Here is a 20,232-nt window from a genome sequence, read left to right as displayed (position 1 = left end):
CCTGGGCAAGCCAGGCTGAGCTGTGTCTGCTCCCTGCTGATTTCCAGCAGCTCTGCAGAGCCTGGAAGCTGCACTCAAGCCAGCAGAGACAGGGACTGACAGAGACATCCACAGACTGAAGTTACTCACAGTAGACATCCACAGTCCTGCTGATGTTTGTGCTGCCCAGGGCGTTGGTGACCTCGCAGGAGACGGGCTCGAAGAAGAACGTGTGGTCCACGATGGTCTCATAGAAGTCACCTGAGGCTTCCTTTATAACCTGGCCTTTTTTTGCCCACCTGTTGAAGGAAGCAGAGCATCACTGTGGTGCTGTTTTTGCCTCTTGCCATCTCCATGTGTAGCTGTCAGTGCTGGGGGCAGCACACCCAGAGTGCTCCTGACTTCAGAAGGGACATGAATTTGTTCTCAGCATCATCCCCTTCCCCAGGAATTTAGGGACTACAGGTTTTGGAGAGGAGCCATCAGAGAGATGTGTACATGTACCCCTACAGAAACCTTTCCAAGAGAAACCAAAATTCTGTTTACTTTCACCTAAAAACCCATACAATACACCTAAAGCCAACTACCCCAAAAATAAAAACACAACCCCACCATCTGCCATAAACTAATTCAAACTACACTGAAAAAAAACCAACCAAAACTCCAAAACATTTACAATACATCAAAAATATCATGCTATAAAAAACCACAAAAAAAATTTAAAAAATCATCCAAATTCTCCTAAAAACTAATTTTACCATAAAAAAATCGAAAAACCTACCCAAAAATCCAATTCCTAAAAATAAAATAACAAAACAAACAACATCAAATTCCCACTAATATCATCAACAAAATCACAACAATATCTCCATCAACCAACAACAAAACCCCACAAACTTTCCTAAATACCATAAACTTTTAAAAAATCCACATTCCTAAATACAACCAAATTCTAAACCCTCTCAACCTAATCACCCACAGTGGTGGGAGCAGCACGCCCAGAGCTCCCCTGACTTCAGAAGGGACATGAACTTTTCTCAGCATTGTCCCCTTCCCTGGGATTTAGGGACTAGAGTACCCCCACAGAAACCTCTCCAATAGAAACCAAAATTCTATTACTCCTTTTCACTGGGAATACTCCTCATTTTTTAGGATTGGGAAGGACCTCAGTGATGGGAGGAATGGAACATGGAGGGTCTCTGCTTGATGGGGAATGACAGTCCCTGAATGCTTGCCAACAACCCTGCTGGTCCTTCCACATCAAAACCACTAAAAGCATTTTCTGCTGCTCTCCACTTTGGCCCTTTTCTTCCTTTTTTTTTATTTTTTCCCCAGTCAAAGAGAACTTTACCCCTTTAAGGCAGCTGAAATAACATTTCCTGAAAAGCCAAGCTGGCATTTGCAACACTGCAACTTGCAAATTGTCTTGGAGAACAAGCTGTCAACTCAGCACTTGAATTAAGCCCTGTTTGCCAAACAATGAGCAAATGTGACCTAATGGGGCACCATCTGGCAGCCTGCCACTCGGGAGATGCTGTCAGGCGCTGTGAAACTCCAACCACACTTCGGGGAAGGGAAAAAAAAAAACATATAATAATCCTCCCCAAACAACTGACAGGTAAATTGGAGGGAAGAGGGTTTTCCTGAGGAGTCTCTGCCTTGCTGTTTGGGGCTGTGCTGGATGGGTTGGAGAAGATGCAGGCACTGGGAGATGGAGAGAGGGAGGAGTGGGGAGGCTGCTCCCCACACGATTTGGGGAAAGCTGTCCCTTCAAGGTGAGCACCCAGCAGTGTCCTGCTTCCCTCTGCTTGTCCCTGTCACTCTGCCACGCTCCCCACTGCTTCAGTGGTGTCCCAAAGGCAGCCAAGCACAGCTGTGAAATGAACAGGCCCAGGAGACCAGCTCCTGTGTAAGGCCTTTGGTGAAAGATCAGCTCTGGGTGGGAAGCTCAAGGAATAGCGCACACTGCCACTGCTCCCAGTGGAGGAGCAGGAGGAGGAGGAGGAGGAGGAGGGCAGCAGCTTTGTCTGCAGGCAGAGCTGGGCCTTCTGTCCTCATGGGAATCTCAGAAAAAGTGCAACTTCCTCATTGTCATGGGGTGTCATTTTGACCAGTTGCTACTTGGTTATGGCAATGGGACAAAGCAGCTCCGGATGATAAATTCATCTTCTCCACTGTTTTTCTCGACCTCAGGACACTATTTTCAGTTCCAGATGATATTTGGGCTCGTTGTTTTAGGGGTTTTAACTCAGACTAGTGTCCCAGCGTCCTTTGCACCCTTCTCATTTGCATATATTTCTCTGACATCACTCCTCTCCCCGTCACAGGCGCCGTTTCAGGGAAGCAGCAGAGGCATTACCCGATGGGAGGGAAGGGCATAGGGGTGAGACAACTGGGGACCAAAACAGAGTGAGGCCAATAACTTAACATTAACAATTAACATTAATTAGGAACCAGCACAAAGTAAGGCTTGAAGGGAATGAACAGACAACTGAGAACATTTATAAAAACACACAACACTAAGCATTGTAATTGACCAAGTGGACACCTTTGTAGGAAAACTTTCTCTGAGGGACTCATTCCTCACAAGCTGGAGCTGCAGGCAGCTCCTGCTGAAGGTGCAGAGGCCCTGATGTGCCTCAGTGGGGCTGGAGAGAGCGAAATGCTGGTCCAGGGCAACCCTGAGTGCTGCCAGAGCCAATTCCTGGGAACCTCAGGGCCCCCTCCCCTCCCTGCTCAGCCTCCCCACGATGTCACAGCTCTGAGAGGTGTTCCCAGGGGATGGAGGTGATTTGTGTGCACTGACCTGCCCTCGCCTTCCATTCATCTTCTGCTTCTAACAGATGCTGGCTGGCCACTCCAGCTTCCCTCCCCCGCCTCCCTCCTCCCACTCCTGCCCCTCCAATAATTAATTGTTGATTTTGGCTATAGGAGAGCCGTGAAAATGATAATGCAGCATAGTTCCTTGTGCAATGGAGAAGCAAAAGAGAGAGAGAGAGCTTTATTTAAAGAAACACTACACTTTATACAGGGTAGCAAGTGAAAAACAAAATAGAAAAAACTCATTGGTCCAAGAAGGCAACACCTCTTTGAAAACACACTTTCTGCAAAATATCACAAAACGCTCACATGGCTCTCATGCACCCTGCAGGTGCATAATCATTGTTATAATTTCTTATCCTTGTGAAAGCTGAGAAAGGCAAGGCTTCAAGGCTCCTTTTTCCCTGGTTCCCAGCAGTATCCAACGACAATTAATCAGGACTTGCCGGTTTCATTTCTAGGGCTGCACTTCGTGTGTTAATGAGGGAGGTTCCCTATGGAAAAACCCGCACAAGCGACCCTTCCAGGCGCTGCCCGGAGGTGTGAATGGTCAGGGATGTTGTGCTGACGCCTTTCTCCTCCCGGAGGGAATTGCAGCCCAAGCTTTGTTCAGGGTCAGCATCCTGCCTCCCTGCCTCCCGAGGGATCCTCCTCCTCCTCCTGCTGCCTCCCTGCTGCAGGAACGCTGCTGCTCATTGTGGAAGGCTGTGCCAGTGCTGTGGCAGCAGCTGGTTCCTTGGGACGGGGCAGAAGGACGGGGACATCTGCCACAGGTCTGGTACCTCACAGCAAAGCTTAGCACAGCCTGTGGGATGGAGAGGAGACACGTTCCTGACGTCTCCAGTTTGGTTTGCTGGTTCAGAAGGCCTGAATTCACATCCCAGGAACTGTGGATGAATGGAAGCAAAGAGGGAAGGAAGGGAGGAACAAAGCTGGAGCAACAGGGAAACTCCAGCTGGTGAATGGGGAAATGCCCCATGCTCTTTGTCAGGGATATTTCTGCTCCATCAAGCTCCTTTTACAACTTTGTCCCTGTAGAGATTCCCAGCCATGAGCAGTTTTCCAGCCTCTGGAGGGCTTTGCTCTGCTCCTCAGGTGCTCAAGGGAGGCAGCAGGTACATGAAGCCATTCTTTTCTGCAGTCAGTGGGACAGGGTGTGGCACCAAACTTTTGGGACAATCCAGAGCTTCTCTTGTGCTCTTCCCTGGCTATTTTGCACTAATCCACCCTCCCTGCTGTGCAAAGGACAAGAAGGAGGCTTCAAGATGAGGATAAAAGTGACTTGTGGGCTCCCTGGGACACGTCCTGCCTGCAGCTCATCCTCCCAATGCTCCTGGAGAGCACCAGGACCCAGAACCAGAGGGAGAAGTGTCTGGAGGTGGGTTGAGCTGGGCAGAGTGCAGATGAGATCCTTCTGGATGTTACCAAACAGAGAACAAGGTTTCCAAGAGCTGCTTGGCATTGCAATGCTTGGGAAAACACCCCCAACAACCGTGGCACGCTGCTTTATGGATTTGTTCAAAACCCATCGCTGCTGCAAAACTGGATTTCCCGAGCGCGGAGATGTGTCACAAACACCAATTTTTCGTGCTTCAGCAAAGATCAAGGTTCTTGCTCCAGTTTTCCAAGGCTTAACATGGCTAAATCAATGTGGCTGAACGAGCAGTATAGATCTTTTATAATGTCAGATTGGTTTTTAATAATGGCAGCTGATAACCCTCTTGTAAAGCTTCCCATGATGGGCTCGTGGACAGCCAGAAGGCAACTTACTGAGGGTTTTAACGAGCCCATAACGTGCCTGGCTCACCCATCAACCATTCAGTTGTTATTTATAAATAGAACCTGGATAAAATGGAGCAGAGAAGATGGGGGGATGCTCCTGCAGCCCCATGCACCACCTCCACTGCTGTGATTTCTTCCTCCTGCCCCCGTGGCTGTACTGCACCAAGCCTGGCTCCCAGCCTGGAGACCATTTATGTTCCCTTGAAGGTATTTATAGATTGCAAATGTGCCACCCAGAGTCTTTCCCAGGCTATATAAATTCACCTGCTGTAGTCTCTCCCTGGATGACTTGGCTGCTAACTCGCCTGTCACTGTTTGTGCTGATTTTCACCCTTGGCCAGACTCCCCTGCAGGGGCAGGGCTGGGCTGGGGGGCTGCCCTGTGCCAGGAGAGGGTGAGGGTCCAGGATAGGGATAGACCCTAGCACCTGTTTGTGTGACTCCCAGGCCCCCTGTGCCTCTTGGTGGTCCCCACAGGGTGACAGTGTGGTGTCTTCATTTCCTGCCCTCCACCACTGACAGGCACCTTTGGAGTGCCCAGCTCCACACTCACCCCTGCTCCCACCACCCCATGCTGGATGAACAATCAGACCATAGAATCATAATCCCAGAAGGGTTTTTGGAAATGACCTTAAAACTCATCTTGTCCCACAGACAGGGACACTTTGCACTGTCCCAAGCCCTGTCCAGCCTGGCCTTGGACACTTGCAGGGATCCAGGGGCAGCCACAGCTGCTCTGTGCCCTGTGCCAGGGCTTCACCACCCTCACAGAGGAGAATTTCTCCCAATATCCATCCATCCCTGCCCTCTGGCAGTGGGAAGCCATTCCCCCTTATCCATCCCGTGTCGCCAGTCCCTCTCCAGCTCTCCTGGAGCCCCTTTAGGCACTGCAAGGGGCTCTGAGCTCTCCCTGGATCCTTCCCTTCTCCAGGTGAGCACCCCCAGCTCTCCCAGCCTGTGCACATTTTCTCATCTTGCTTTCTCTTCACCATCTCAGCCTGTGTCCCCACACGGGCATTTCTTCCCCTGTGGGCTGAGTTTCATTCTGTTGTTTCCTTTCTCATATGTCTAATGTGTTTTTGCTTCCCTCTGGCCTCTCTGGAGGGAGTACCAGGTGCCTCCCAATTCAGTATCTTCTGCAAATTGAATTTGCTCGGGTGATGGAAGAAAACAAATTTCAACCAGGAAAGAGATATTTTGATCCAAGTTTCAAAGGGGTTATTACAGTCAGCACTGAAAAGCCAGTGATTAAAGAATGAACAAAAAATAGAATACCTGCACTGGGTCCTTTTAACACTGAAGAGTGTTAACACTGAGGAGGGAGGGAGGAACTTTTCTAAGGAGACATTCTTCAGGGAAATAGCATTTTTCTGACTCCATCGATTGCTTCCCAGCTAAGAGTACACACCAGCAAATAAGAGAGGGCAGTTTGGGATTTGTCAGCTCCTAAACAATGCTGGGGCTTAGTTCTGGTTTTCATGTCTTAGTGTTTTTTCCTCTTCTGCTCTGGTTTCTGAAGGATAACACACCTGTGCTTCCTCCCAGGGGATGCTCAGCTGAGTCCCCTTCTGCACAAGGGGTTTTGCCTGGCAGTTCCATCCCTTTTCCCCATGACTCCTGTTTCTGGCTGGGCTTCCAGGCTGGTGGAGCCCCTGAAGAGAGCCCCAGGCTCACAGTGAGAGCACAGCAAACCCCAGAGGAGGAGCATTGATAACCCTTCATCCATGCTCACACTCACCTGAACCAGCACCTCCCTCTGTCTGCCCTTGTAGGGAATTCTTCCACTCCCAGTGTGTGGGAACTAACTACTGACTCCCAGCCCTGGGAAAGCTGTAGGAGTCTGCTGGATCTCAGAAACTTGGGTTTTTTGAGCTTTTTGGTTTTTTTGGTACTGACCTCCTGGAGAATACTGCTTTTGACCTGAGGCCTTGGAGAAGGGTTCCAAATTTGAGTGATAGAGTTAAAATCATGGGTGTGTAGTTAAATAGAAATGTGTGATTTCACATGGTGAAGGGATTTAAAACTGAGGGTTTTATAATATAGTAATAGGTATGGGGCAAGATGGAGAGTTTTGGTGTTTTTCCTTATTTGTCATGATTTCAGGCAGTAGTTTCTGGTTGGACAGAGCTGCACTGTGGGTCATGGGAATTTGGTTATTGGCTTAAAAATATAAATAATATAGGTGTTAATTCTCTATTGGACTGTTTAGCTTTAAGAGACCCTGTAACTAGCTAAATTCACCTCCATTTACTCACTTTTAGCTGGTGGCTAGAAGTGTTGCTAAGCTTTCTGTGTTTGAGATAAGATTAAATAAATAAATAAATAAATAAATAAATTTCCTTCGTGTCTTTTTCAATCCTGGCTCTGAGTCGAAACAAAAGAAACTTCAGACAAACCACCAATTAAACATTACAGACTCTATAAAAATCTTCTTTAGAATGGTCTTCATCAAGCCATGGCTCCTTCCAGCAGCACAGAAACTCCTGGGGGTTAACAGGGGCAGCTGGAGCTCTCTGCACGAGGTTCAAGGGAGGATTTTGGGGCTGCTGGGGCTCTCTGGGCTCTCTGCACAAGGTTCAAGGGAGGATTTTGGGGCTGCTGGGGCTCTCTGGGCTCTCTGCACAAGGTTCAGAGGGGAGAATTTTGGGGCTGCTGGAGCCCTCTGGGCTCTCTGCACAAGGGAGGATTTTGGGGCTGCTGGGGCCCTCTGGGCTCTGAAACGCCCCATCAAGCACTGCACAAGGTTCAGAGGGAGGATTTTGGGGCTGCCAGCAGCCCTGAGCCAGCACTCCTGGCAGAGCTGCTGCTCTGGTGGCAAATAACCCGGGGAAGTGGAGTGTGTCGTTGGTTTTAATTAACAATGCAAAATGAAGTGGTTGCTTGCCATATAAATCGTGTTTACTAAGAATTACTTAAAATGGATAAATATTTTCTTGGACGCATTTTAATTGCTTCATAAAAGTACCAAGAACACCCACAAATACCTTAAATAAATGCATGGCTCAGGGAAAGAATTAATTAACATTTCATTGCTGGGAATGGCTATTAATTGCTACAAATTGCTCAGAGAATGGGCTTTGCTGCTTTATTGCCAGCAGAGTGTGATGTGGCAATCCCCTCCTGTCACCCTCACAGAGCTGTCCCAGCAGGATGCCATGAGCACCACCCCAAATCCCCCAGAGCCTTGGTGTCCTCCAAGGGGAGGAGATGCTGTTTTGAGGATGAGATTCTGGCATCCTCTGCAGGTCCAAAGGGGACAGGGACAATGGATGGCTGCTGCTCAGTGACAGCCTTGTGAGAAATGATGGAGTGAGGTTCCCAGCCCCAGTGGTGTCACAGCAACCCCCTGCATGTGATGCATTGCACAAATTATTTCTTGATTATGGGTAAATTTTCATAATGCTGATGTATGGGGTTATTCCTCTTCTCCTGCCTGCTCCCTCCCTAATGAAGATGTGTGGGCCTCCCTCTCCTTGTGTGGGTTCATTTATCAGCAGGCAGGCCCTGGGTAACCTCTCCTCCATCTGAATTACATGGTTTGGGGAGGAAAGAGCCCTGAGAATTCTGCTGGCCCTCGAGCATGGGGACTGGAATCACAGAGCCAGGGAATTGTTCAGGCTGGGAAGAACCCCTGAGATCATCAGTCTAACCCAGCACTGCCAAGGTTACACTAAATTACACTAACCCTGTCCTAAACCACAACCACGTGGTTTTTTAACACCTCCAGGGATGGGCAGCCTGTGCCAATGCCTGACACCCCTTTCCATGAAAAAATTTCCCTAATATCCAACCTAAATCTGACCTGGGGCAACTTGAGGCCATTCCCTCTCCTCCTGTCCCTGTTCCCTGTTCCCAGAGCCCGACCCCTCTGGCTGTCCCCTCCTGTCAGGGGGTTGTGCAGAGCCACAAGTCCCCCCTGAGCCTTCTTTTCTCCAGGCTGAGCCCCTTTCCAGCTCCACTCCCTTCTCTGGACATGCTCCAGCACCTCAATGCCTTTTTTTTTGTAGTGAGAGGCTCAAAACTGGCCCCAGGATTTGAGATGTGGCCTCAGCTGTGCTGATTACAGGGAAGAAAGCACATGGGAAGGTTTTTCCTTGTGTTATTGTATTCACTCCACTCAAGGAAAGGCTTCCAAGCCTCCTGACCCACCCTGACAAACCTCCATGCCCACAGCTGATGGCCTCTTCCCAAACCTCCCTATCCCAATTTAGGGACTTTGGCTCCACCATGAATTGAACCTCGAGTTCTAGTGGTGGAAATGGCACAGCTCAGGTGCAGAGATGCCAACTTTGCTCATCTCCTCCTGAATATTTTTCTTCCATATATATATATATTTTTGAAAAACAAATAAACAAGGAGAAAGATTGTAACCTTTTCCCAAATTTCAGACTTTTACCCCTGACAAGGACATGTTTGGTGTCTGATTGCCACAGTGCACCAGTTGCTGCTACTGGGGTTGGATTGTTTTGAAACACTCTGGGATTTTGATGATAATAATAACACCTCTCTGCAGAGGAAAATTCTGCCTTGATTTTCCATCTCATCTCAGCTCCAGTGTTCCCACTCTTCCCAGCCAGGAGGCTGGGACGAGCCTGATTGCTCATCAGTGCAGTCTTCAAGGGCAGTGCCCGGGTTTTGCACCTCCTCCTCGCCATCAGCAGCTCCCAGGGGTGGCAAAAATCCATGAGGGGCTGCTGCGAGCTCCCAAATCACACCTGGAGATGTTCAATGAGAGTTCAGCTCTGAGGAGAGCATTGGGGCACTGGAGCAGAGATCATCAGGGATGCCCTGGGGTCAGGTCTGTGCTGCCTGAACCTAAAGAAGTGGGGTGAGAAGGTTTCTCTCTCCCAGAGGACACAGTTAAAGCCATGCCACCATTCACCCACCGGCTCATTTTTGGTGAGAAACCCATCAGAACAGTCTTTTCTCTTAGCAAAGCGATGGGAACAAATTGGCTGCAGAAGGGAGAGGGAGAAGTAAACAAAGCTGTTAACTTGTCAATGACTTGACTGATCAACCGTGGGGAATAGTTGGGGAGGGCTGATGAGGCGTGCAGGTAATCGATGGAGCAGCACTGCTGGGGCTGCACAGGGCTCTGGAGCATGGAGAGCCCTTGGAGCCCCTGGCTGGGCTTGGCCAGGGCACGGTGGGGAATGAAACCTGCCCAGGGAATGGTGGGGAATAAAATCTACCCAGGGAATGGTTGGGAATAAAATCTACCCAGGAAATGGTGGGGAATGAAACCTGCCCAGGGAATGGTGGGGAATAAAATCTACCCAGGGAATGGTTGGGAATAAAATCTACCCAGGAAATGGTTGGGAATAAAATCTACCCAGGAAATGGTGGGGAATGAAACCTGCCCAGGGCACGGTGGGGAAGGAAACCTGCCCAGGGAATGGTGGGGAATAAAATCTACCCAGGGAATGGTTGGGAATAAAATCTACCCAGGGCACAGTGGGGAATAAAATCTACCCAGGGCACGGTGGGGAATAAAAGCTGCCCAGGGAATGGTGGGGAATAAAATCTGCCCAGGGAATGGTGGGGAATGAAACCTGCCCAGGGAATAGTGGGGAATAAAACCTGCCCAGGGTTTGATGGGGAATGAAACCTGCCCAGAGCACAGTGGGGAATAAAACCTGCCCAGGGAATGGTGGGGAATAAAATCTGCCCAGGACATGGTGGGGAATAGAACCCGCCCAGGGCACAGTGGGGAATAAAATCTACCCAGGGTTTGGTGGGGAATGAAATCTGCCCAGGACACGGTGGGGAATAAAATCTACCCAGGGCACGGTGGGGAATGAAACCTGCCCAGGGCATGGTGGGGAATAAAATCTACCCAGGAAATGGTGGGGAATGAAACCTGCCCAGGAAATGGTGGGGAATGAAACCTGCCCAGGGAATGTTGGGGAATGAAACCTGCCCAGGGCACAGTGGGGAATAAAACCTGCCCAGGACATGGTGGGGAATAAAATCTACCCAGGGCACGGTGGGGAATAAAAGCTGCCCAGGGTATGGTGGGGAAAAAAATCTGCCCAGGGAATGGTGGGGAATGAAACCTGCCCAGGGAATAGTGGGGAATAAAACCTGCCCAGGGTTTGATGGGGAATGAAACCTGCCCAGAGCACAGTGGGGAATAAAACCTGCCCAGGGAATGGTGGGGAATAAAATCTACCCAGGACATGGTGGGGAATAGAACCCGCCCAGGGCACAGTGGGGAATAAAATCTACCCAGGGTTTGGTGGGGAATGAAACCTGCCCAGGGCACAGTGGGGAATAAAACCTGCCCAGGGCACGGTGGGGAATGAAACCTGCCCAGGGAATGGTGGGGAATAAAATCTACCCAGGACATGGTGGGGAATAGAACCCACCCAGGGCACAGTGGGGAATAAAATCTACCCAGGGTTTGGTGGGGAATGAAACCTGCCCAGGACACGGTGGAGAATAAAACCTGCCCAGGGAATGGTGGGGAATAAAATCTACCCAGGACATGGTGGGGAATAAAATCTACCCAGGGTTTGGTGGGGAATAAAACCTGCCCAGGGCACGGTGGGGAATTAAAGCTGCCCAGGACATGGTGGGGAATAAAATCTGCCCAGGGCATGTGCAGAGAGGAGCAGACCCGGGAGGATTGTGGACACTGGGTTTAGCCAAAGCCATCCCACCGTGTCCCCCTGGCTCCTTCCCTGCTCCAGGGGCTGGGAGGGACCCTCGTCCCTGCTCTGGAAGGAAACCAGAAAAGCTGGAAAAGCTGTTCCAAAGGGAAAGCATCAAACGTCATGGTCTGGGTGATTCCTTCTGCAAATTGAGCTGTTTTCGTGACAGATCAAAACAAAATGCTGACGCTTTAGATGTGCTGTTTTAATCCCGCTGTTTAAAATCCCTCCTCCTCCTCCACCCCATCACATGACAGGGCTGGGCACCAAACCTGTCCCCATTAATCCCTGTTTGGCATTTCTCTTGCCACTAAGAATGTTTTTCTGCCCCTCCCCTTTCACAAGTTCACCCTCTTTCACAATAACTCCATTTCTCTCTAAGGAGGGGACTTTAGATTTACGAATCATTGGCCCCAGAGTCATGGAATCACATGAAAATCGTACTTCCCCCCCAAGCTAAATGATGAACATTAAATTCCTCGTTTTAATTTATGTGCAGGAAGTTTAAAACCATTCAGACTATGACAGCCAGCTGCCAAAACTGCTTGTCCTGAGGGAATAGTGGGGATGTGAGTCACCCCCAGTCCTGGATGAGCTTGGAGGTGTCACCTCTCCTCGGGGAGTTTTTTACCCCTTTGGCAGCGATGCTGCATTTCATTTTTCCTGCCTACATCATCTTGACTTACCCTGCCACACAACAGACATGACTAATAGCTTAACTATTATTTTGGGTAATCCAATTTCATCACGTGGTTTGTGTTTTCTCAAATCGTTTAACAGGATTAGTCCTTTCTGGGGTCTTCCTACCCCACTCCACCCCCGTAGCAGAACGTCTTTAGCCAGATTTATGGATGCTGGCATGTTGAAGAGCTAATTCTCTGCTGTGTTTATCCTCCTCCTCAGTGCAGAGTGAATCTTAGCGCTGTGAAGCTGCTGGAACTTGCCTTTCCCTCTATTCCAGTTCTTATTTGCCACCTGTGCTTTGCAAACTTCACACCTCCATGTGCAATTCCTTTGAGATTGGCAGGGAAAAGACAATGGTGAATGGAGACAGAAACTCACAGGTCTTCATCAGCATAAGAAAGCTGCTGCTTGGGGAAAGTGGTGCTGGGCTGGGACCTCACGTTCCAGATCACTGGAGCTGCCAAATCCAACATTTCAGGGAAAAAATGATTGGCACAGCAGGCAGGAACGGCTCTTGCCTTTCTGCACATGGAACTCATGCGACAGAGAGTTGCTGGGTGTCTGGGTCTTCTCCTTTGGCTGGCTCCTAAAGCTCCTCTGAGGCTTTGACCTGGTCCTGAGTTTGGGGTGTTTTTAAGGGCTTTGTGGTTTGATCTCTGTAGCATGAGAGGCTCTGCCCTCTCTCTGGCATGGCAAGAGGAGGCAGACCCCAGGCCAAGATTATATGGACTCTTCAAGGATGGTGGTCAACCTTGGACATGTCAAACAGCCCAGGCAGTGCTTTGGGCCACCAAAAATGGTGCCCACCAGTCTGAGCTGGCTCTGTCTGACTTTCCAGCCCCAGCAGTGCCCCCAAAGCCCCTGTGACAGCCGCTGCTCCCATCCCACAGCTCAGGCTCGTTCCTTGTGCTCTGCCTGACTCCTGGCATGCCCTCAGCTTGGTGTGAGGCACAGCTCCTTCTCTGGCAGCTTCCCTGGCCTGCCCTGCCAGCACAGTTAATTATTCAGGGCTCAACTGTGTCTAGATCAGATGGTTCATATTAGGATTATCAACAGGATATCAGGTTCACTTTAGGATTATCCACACAGGCAGCTGAGTCACCCTGGGTGAGATGGGCTGAGCCCTCATTTTGTGGGAATCTCCTCCCAGAAGATGCCAAGGGCAGGGATTTCTGTGTTAGGAACTTGAATTTCTGCTGGCTGGAGTGTGAGCAGCATGGAGATCTGGCAAGTCATGAGGAGGAATAATAAATACCCAAAGTGCATTCCCGTGTGCTAATGCAAACACACAGGCAGCTCAGGGGAGTACAATAAAGTTACGAGTTCACCAAAAGATCTGTTCATCTTCACTATGAAATTCATCCATGGAATCACAGAATTGCTCAGTTTGGAAATGACCTCCAAGATCATTAAGTCCAGGCTTCACCTGGCACTGCCAAGGCCACCACTAACCCATGTCCCCAAGTTCTAAATCCCTCCAGGCACGGGGACACCATCACTGCCCAGGGCAGATTGTGCCAGGGCTGTTCAGCCTTTTGGAGAAGAAATTGTTCCTAACATAAACCTCTGCTGGTACAACGTGAGGCTGTTTGTTCTCATCCTATTACTTGTTATTTGAGACAAGGAGCCAACCCCCACCTCACCACAGCCTCCATTCAGGCACCTGTAGAGAGCAGTGAGGTCTCTCCTGAGCCTCCTTTTTGCCAGCTGAAACAACCACAGCCCCCTCAGCCATCCATAAGTTCATCCATCCATCCATCCATCCATCCATCCATCCATCCATCCATCCATCATCCATCCATCCATCCATCCATCCATCCATCATCCATCCACCATCCTTCCATCCATCATCCATCCATCCATCCATCCATCCATCCATCATCCATCCATCATCCATCCATCATCCATCATCCATCCACCATCCTTCCATCCATCATCCATCCATCCATCCATCCATCCATCCATCCATCCATCCATCATCCATCCATCCCTTCATCCATCATCCATCATCCATCATCCATCCATCACCCATCCATCCATCCATCCATCCATCCATCCATCCATCCATCCATCATCCATCCATCATCCATCCATCCATCATCCATCCATCCATCCATCCATCCATCCATCCATCCATCCATCCATCCATCTCTTTTGGCAGAGGTGTCCCCAAGGGTGGCACTTTTGGGATGAGTCAAATGAGCAACAACTGAGGCTGCTGCAGTCACCAAATCCCCACTGGTTTACTGGGGCAGAGACAGTGACAGGAGACACAATGGAGAATTGTCCCTTCATTTAAACACACCTCTACCCCCAAAATCTGCAATAAAGGAGCAAAGAGGGAATCAAGGAGTGAAATCCCTTAGAACAGCTCCTGCAGGGCTGTGCTGGCTGCCACCTCTGTCCCTGTCCCCATCCTCCTTGCACACTCTGCTTCATCCTTCATGCCTGGCTCGTCCCTGGCCACATTCTTTCCTTTCTGGCAGAAAAGCCTCAAACAGAGCTGAAGGCCTCTTAAATCAACGTCTTTCCTGACTCAGAAGCTGTAAGAGGATTCATTATTTATGTGGCAGAAACACAAAAGCTTAGCATATTTTAAGCTGTCTGAAACAACTTCAAGGCAACTCTTGCTCTGTCTTCTTTTTTTTTTCTTAACAAAACACATTGAGATGTCTCTGAACGGAGCAGCAGGGGAAAACTGTTTTTTCAATTCCAAAAGATAAAATAATATGTACAGATTGAGGGTGAGAATGAAAAAAACCCTGTAATCTAGTTTGGGATCACCAAGGAATGCCCATCAGGTGATTGTTTCCTGTGAGACGTTGGTATGATCCTTGGACAGACACTATGGATGTTATGGCAGTGGGAGAGGTCAAGGAGACAGCTCTGCTCCTTCACAGGCACACACAGCTGCATCCTTCAGAGGCAGCAGCAGAGGAGGTGCTGGGTGTCTTTTTTTCCCCTCTTTCTCCCCATTTTTACATTTTCAATTTAGTCACAGCATCTCTAATTTCCTTAGATCTGAAGCCACCTCGTGAGACTGGAAGGGAATGATATAGAAGAAAGATGAGGGGGGAAAAAAACCCACCAGTAATCTTGTAAAAGTCAGTTTTGAAAAATCAATTTTCTTGTGTGACAAGATTTGCTTAAGGCTTTTGGTTCTGTGAAATCAGCCCATCATCCTGCGGGAGCGCACGAAGGAAGTGGCAAGTGTGGTTTGGAATAACTCCGATTAAAGACTGCTAAATTAGGCTCAAAAAGCTGCCACTTCTTGCAAAGGGAGAGGAGATGTGGCCAGAGGAGGCAATGCTGCTCCCTTCTGAATCACATCCCCAGCTCCAGGAGTAAGTTTTGGAGGAGGGGTGAGTGGCAAGGCTGGAGAAACACCCCCACAGCCCTAATGCCTGCTGGAGACAGGTTCACTCTAGCACTGGGAAAGGGCTGGAGCAGAGTTTGGGAAGCCCACGGTGCTGCCAGCTCCTGGGAGGCTGGGGTGGTGATGAGCACCAGCACGGGGCACCCCATGTCTCTGTGAGCTCTCCTGGAACACCAACCCCACCCCTGTGGCAGCCCCACCCTCGCAGAGGCTCCATCCAGCCCCGGCTGGCTGCTCCATCACTCTGCCTTTCATCATCTCTGCATCAGGGATGGTGCTCACCAGTACAGAGAGTTTTCTTTCCCCTCTCCATCAGACTCTCTCTCCTCTAATTAGTTCAAGCTGCCTCTGAACATCTCCCACCTGCTTGTTCCCATTACCTTGACAAGCCAGGGAATGGGAAGACAAATCTCCCTGTCCTCACACCTCCATGAGCAAAGGCTCTTCCAGCCCTGTCTTCCCAGTCTCACCTGGGGCTCTGTGCCGTGGCAGAGCCCCCCCAGCAGCTCAGTCTCACTTCCCAGCTGCAGGGATAGTTGTGCCTTTTATTTTACTTTATTTCCTTTTTTTTTAAAGCCTGTCTCTCCACCTGCCACCCCGCCACACTCGGCTCCCTGTCACAGGGAGCTGGCAGATGGGGTTGATGCATCACGAAGGAGATCTGAAGAATTCATTTCCTGGTATTTTTTTTCCCCCCCAGCTTTCATTTTCACTTCAGAGCAAAGGTCCAGTTGTCTGGGAGGAAGCTACAAAGACAAACCCAGGCAGGAAAACAGAGATAGTCAGGAAAAATGTTACAGTGCCGATAACTTGAGACCTCGGTGTGCTTTGCATTTATTTCAACTCCTGCTTTAGCTGCATTTTGCTATGTCTATAAATTAGATTTATTCTGTTACTGCTGTGAAATGCCTGCAGGCCCCTTCCCCACTCCAGCTTCTCTTCCTCCTGTGCCAGGTTTGGCTGTGGGGGCAGCTGAGAGGTGACAGCCCCGCCGAGGGACAGACGGCAGGAGCAGATGGGACGGGGAGGAGGGCAACAAAAACTGCACACTGGCACAAAGGAGAGCTTCCCCAAGCTGGACTGCAGGACGGAGCTGGCTGGGGGGAAGAAGGTCCAAAGTGTGCCAAGAAAATGGCAGCAAAACCAAACTTGTGGATGATACAACCCTGGAAAGGGCCCCCCTGAGACAATGAAACTTTTCATGAAAAATGTTCCCCCTCACTGAAACCCATGGTATCATTTAGGATTTCTATTGGTCTTTAACTTTACTAGATGATTTTCTCACCTAGAATCTCAAAATAATTGCATAGTTCTCAACTTATAATTTCACTGGTCAGAATCCCAATCCCCCTACACCCTATAAAGACCCTTTGCTCTGCTGTGTATCTGGATTTTGCTGGTAGAACCCTTCAAAGAAATAAAGCTACCTTCAGAACCTCTATGGCAGCTCCTGAGATCTCATTCCTGGCTAGCTGAGAAGCTGGATTCTGCCCTGGAGGCTCCTGGAGCTGTCCAGACCCCATAACAGCCCAAAGCTAGAACTATCCTAGCCCTGGCAGCTACACACAGTGATCAAAAAAACAATTTCAAGATGCTGAAATGCCTCTGGTCTGGACCAGACATTTGTTGAGCTGCTCCCCAGCCTTCTGGGCAGCTGGGACCCCTGAGACCCCGAAGAAGCTGTTGTGGGGCTGCCCCAGATCATAGAATCCCAGAATAGTTTGGGTGGGGAAGGACCTTAATGCTCATCTCATTCCAACACCTTCCACTAGACCAAGCTGCTCCAAGGCCCAGGGTCCCTGTGCAGCCCCCAGAGGAGAAGTCTGGGTGATTTTCCCCTGGGTGGGACTCTGAGTGCAAGGGATGTGGAGAAAAGTGCCTGTGCACACACAGACTTCACACCTTGTCTGCAGCCACTGGGGCCCTGCAGCATTTCAAACCCTTGGCAAATATTTGACCCCTTTCAAGTATTAGGAGAGGTGTGATTGTAATTTAATAAGAGTTAATATGGCACATCCCCCTTCCTTGGCCAGTCTGGTTGTGGTCTTGGTGATCTGGGAATGCAGGGCACAAGGGGTTGGTCACTTTTATCCTGGGCCTTCCATGAACAGGCAGAGGAAAGCAGGGAACACAAAAACACACCAGCTCCCAGGGAGACACTTCTGGAAGCCACCAGAACTGCATGTTAAATATATCCAGGTTTATAGTGCCAGAAGAGGGAAAACAGCCCCTGCTTTGGCTTGGCCAGAGGCAGTGCCCATTAAATGGATGGTTTGCCACTTCTCTCTCAAAGGTTGCCAATGAAATCATCTCCCTGAATCTCTGATCTGCTTCCCACTATCCAAAAATCCCTTCTGGCCTTTACAGCCTATGGCTGAATGGAAGAGTTAGGGACAACTCTGGTGTCATGAAAGGGTTTAAACTCCAGACATGCCTTTCCCTGGCCTTTCACCCAGGAACAGGGATCTGTGCACATCCAGAAGCTTGGCTGATCAAGCACAGGAGGAATGGAGATCTAGCTGGAACAGAGACATCTTGCTCCCCTGTCTGGGGTGATTTTTCCTTCTGCTCATCTGACCTGGCAGCAACAAATCATTCCTGTGGCTCTTCCCTCCCTAAGACCCAAATTCCTGGACTCTGTTATAGATGTGGCTTCCTCATGCTCAGATAAAACAGGGTGCACCCATTTATGAGCCCAGCTGTCCTCACTGCCTGGGTGTGGGAGGCAGTTTTATTTTACCTTCTCTTTTATCCTGCTAAGGATGCATCCCTGGAAGTGCAGGGTTAACAGTTGGACCCCATGATTTTAGAGGGTTTTCCCAACCTCATTGATTCTGTGATTCCACAACTTGCTAACCTTCATTCTGGGCTTCCCTTGGCCATAACCAACCTCAGGGATGGCAGGGAATGTCTCTTGGCTCTTTCCTTGGGATTTGTTTTGGAGAAGCTGGGTCTGTGTGATGAGCCCAGGGCTGGCTGATGATGGAAGTGCTCCTGGCCATGAGCTGCTCCATCCAGCCACATCCCCTGGGGCAGTGAAAGGCAATGACTCTGCCAAGCCAAGCAAGGGCTGGCCAGCTGCTCATCCCCTCCTCCATCCCATCACTTTGATGGGGCTTTCCCAGGTTTTTGCTGCTTTTCCTGCTCTTTGCCAGGCCCCAAAGCAGTGCTGAGCCACGAGGGAGCTGGTTCAAGTGGCTGAGCAAACTTCCAAGCCATTTCCAGCAGGACATGGTGCTCTTGAAGAACTTGACTCCCCCATGGAGCTGAGGCATCTCATGAGTAAATTTGGTGAGATGCCAGCAGGACCCAAATGGTGCAGACAGGGCTTGAAGGGTAGAGAGCAGCAAAGCTCTGTGGAGCTTGAACTTCTCCCCAGGTTAGTTCAAACAAGCTGTGGGAGTGTGTCTCTGTGGGAGGAATGCCTGCAGTGAAAGGCAGGCAGGCCAAAGCACAGATGATGCACATTGTGATTTTCTCTCTCACAGCTCCTTGATATCAGGTGAAATTTTTCTGCATCTACCTGAACTCACAAAAATCTGCCACTTTTTTCCCCAAAGCCAGCTACCAAAACACCCCAAATCTGCACCTGGGCATGTCCAGATCTACCAAAGACACTTGGGCTCTTCATCCACTTGTTTCCCTAAAGCTGGGTGGGAAATGCCTAACCCGTGGAGGAGGCTGGAGGAACAGGACCAGGATCTTTTCCCATTTGCTGTCCCTTTGTCTTCCCTGGGCACAGCCAGGGGGGATTCAGGAGACTGCCTCCCAGCAGGTGTGCATGAGCCCCAATGCCTTTAAAGAAAACCTCGTTAAGGAGCAGTTGAGTTTGGATTAATATTTGATGAGCCACAGGAGCTGCTGTTCAGAGATAAAACAGTATTTACTGAGCAAGGGCTTTCCTGCTGGCCTGAGCTTACTGAGCCAACAAACAAACAGTGCTCCAGGGGGAATCACTGGGGTGAGGTCAGGGGATGCTGTGGGATGCTCTGAGCTCGGCACAGCAGCATAGGGGATGGAGGGGCTCCAGCCCTGAGCTGCAGCTGCCCCTCACAAAGCTGATGCAGCAGGATTTGGGCACCCTGGGCTTCAGCCCAGCGAGGGTGTGTGGAACTTGCCTGGACTGCACCTGCTGTGATCCCTGTTTGGCTGTGGGATGGGAAGAAGTGGGGCAGCAGCTTCCCTTGAATAGCTGACAAAAATGCCCCTCAGGTCCCCCTGACCTCTGCTCCTGCTGCAGCACCTGCTGGACCTTCTGCAGCATCCCTCAGCTATGGAGAGCTGTTTCTTGCTCACAGCTGCCATGCTCAACACCTCCAGCAGCTGGGAGGGATATCTGTGTGTGTCTGTCAGTCCCACAGCTTTCTTTGGAAGGGCTGTGGTCCCCAGAACTCAGCTGGTGCTGGAGGGTGGCTCCACATGTCCCCCTCTGCCACCAAAGATAACATTATTTGCGAAGGTCTCTGCCAGCCCTGGGGCTGAGAGCTCTGTGTGGAGGCACAGAATGAGATTTGTATCACTGCCCTGCCTGCACCAACTCCCCATCGCTCCACAAAAATAATCACCAGCCCAGGAGCCCGACAGGCTCAGGGACTCTGCCTCCTGCAATATTAAACCTCCCCATTTTCCTCTGCCACTTTAAAGATTCTCTTTCTTACAGCGAGTGATAAATAATAACAGCAAAAAAACACCCCACAGACACACAACAGACATCAAAAGGCAGGAGAAGATTGGCAAATAGAGAGATCTGAGGGGAGCAAAGAGGAGGCCTGGTTGGGAGTCGGTTCACGTAGCCCTGGCTTTGCTGCTTTCCATTCATCCTCCCGACGTCGCAGGTAGCACAACAACGGCGGCAGCTAATTACTCTCCCTTCCCCATTCCTGCCCGTTTGCCTGCAGCAAAAGAAAGCCAGGAAATTCCTAAACTCCCCCCTGCCCAC

General features: G+C 50.0%; 1 protein-coding gene across 1 annotated transcript in view; it reads right to left on the bottom strand.

Annotated features, from left to right (window-relative positions):
• KIRREL3 (kirre like nephrin family adhesion molecule 3) overlaps positions 1 to 20,232 on the bottom strand; it is a 361,979-nt gene that overhangs the window by 22,964 nt on the left and 318,783 nt on the right. Inside the window, exon 8 of the mRNA XM_056509830.1 lies at positions 130 to 278. Within this exon, the coding sequence (XP_056365805.1) occupies positions 130 to 278 (149 nt within the window). The remainder of the gene's footprint in view (positions 1 to 129; positions 279 to 20,232) is intronic.

This window comes from Oenanthe melanoleuca, chromosome 24 (genome assembly GCF_029582105.1).
Source record: "Oenanthe melanoleuca isolate GR-GAL-2019-014 chromosome 24, OMel1.0, whole genome shotgun sequence".
NCBI lineage: Eukaryota > Metazoa > Chordata > Aves > Passeriformes > Muscicapidae > Oenanthe > Oenanthe melanoleuca.
This window is presented reverse-complemented; position numbering and strand designations above follow the sequence as displayed.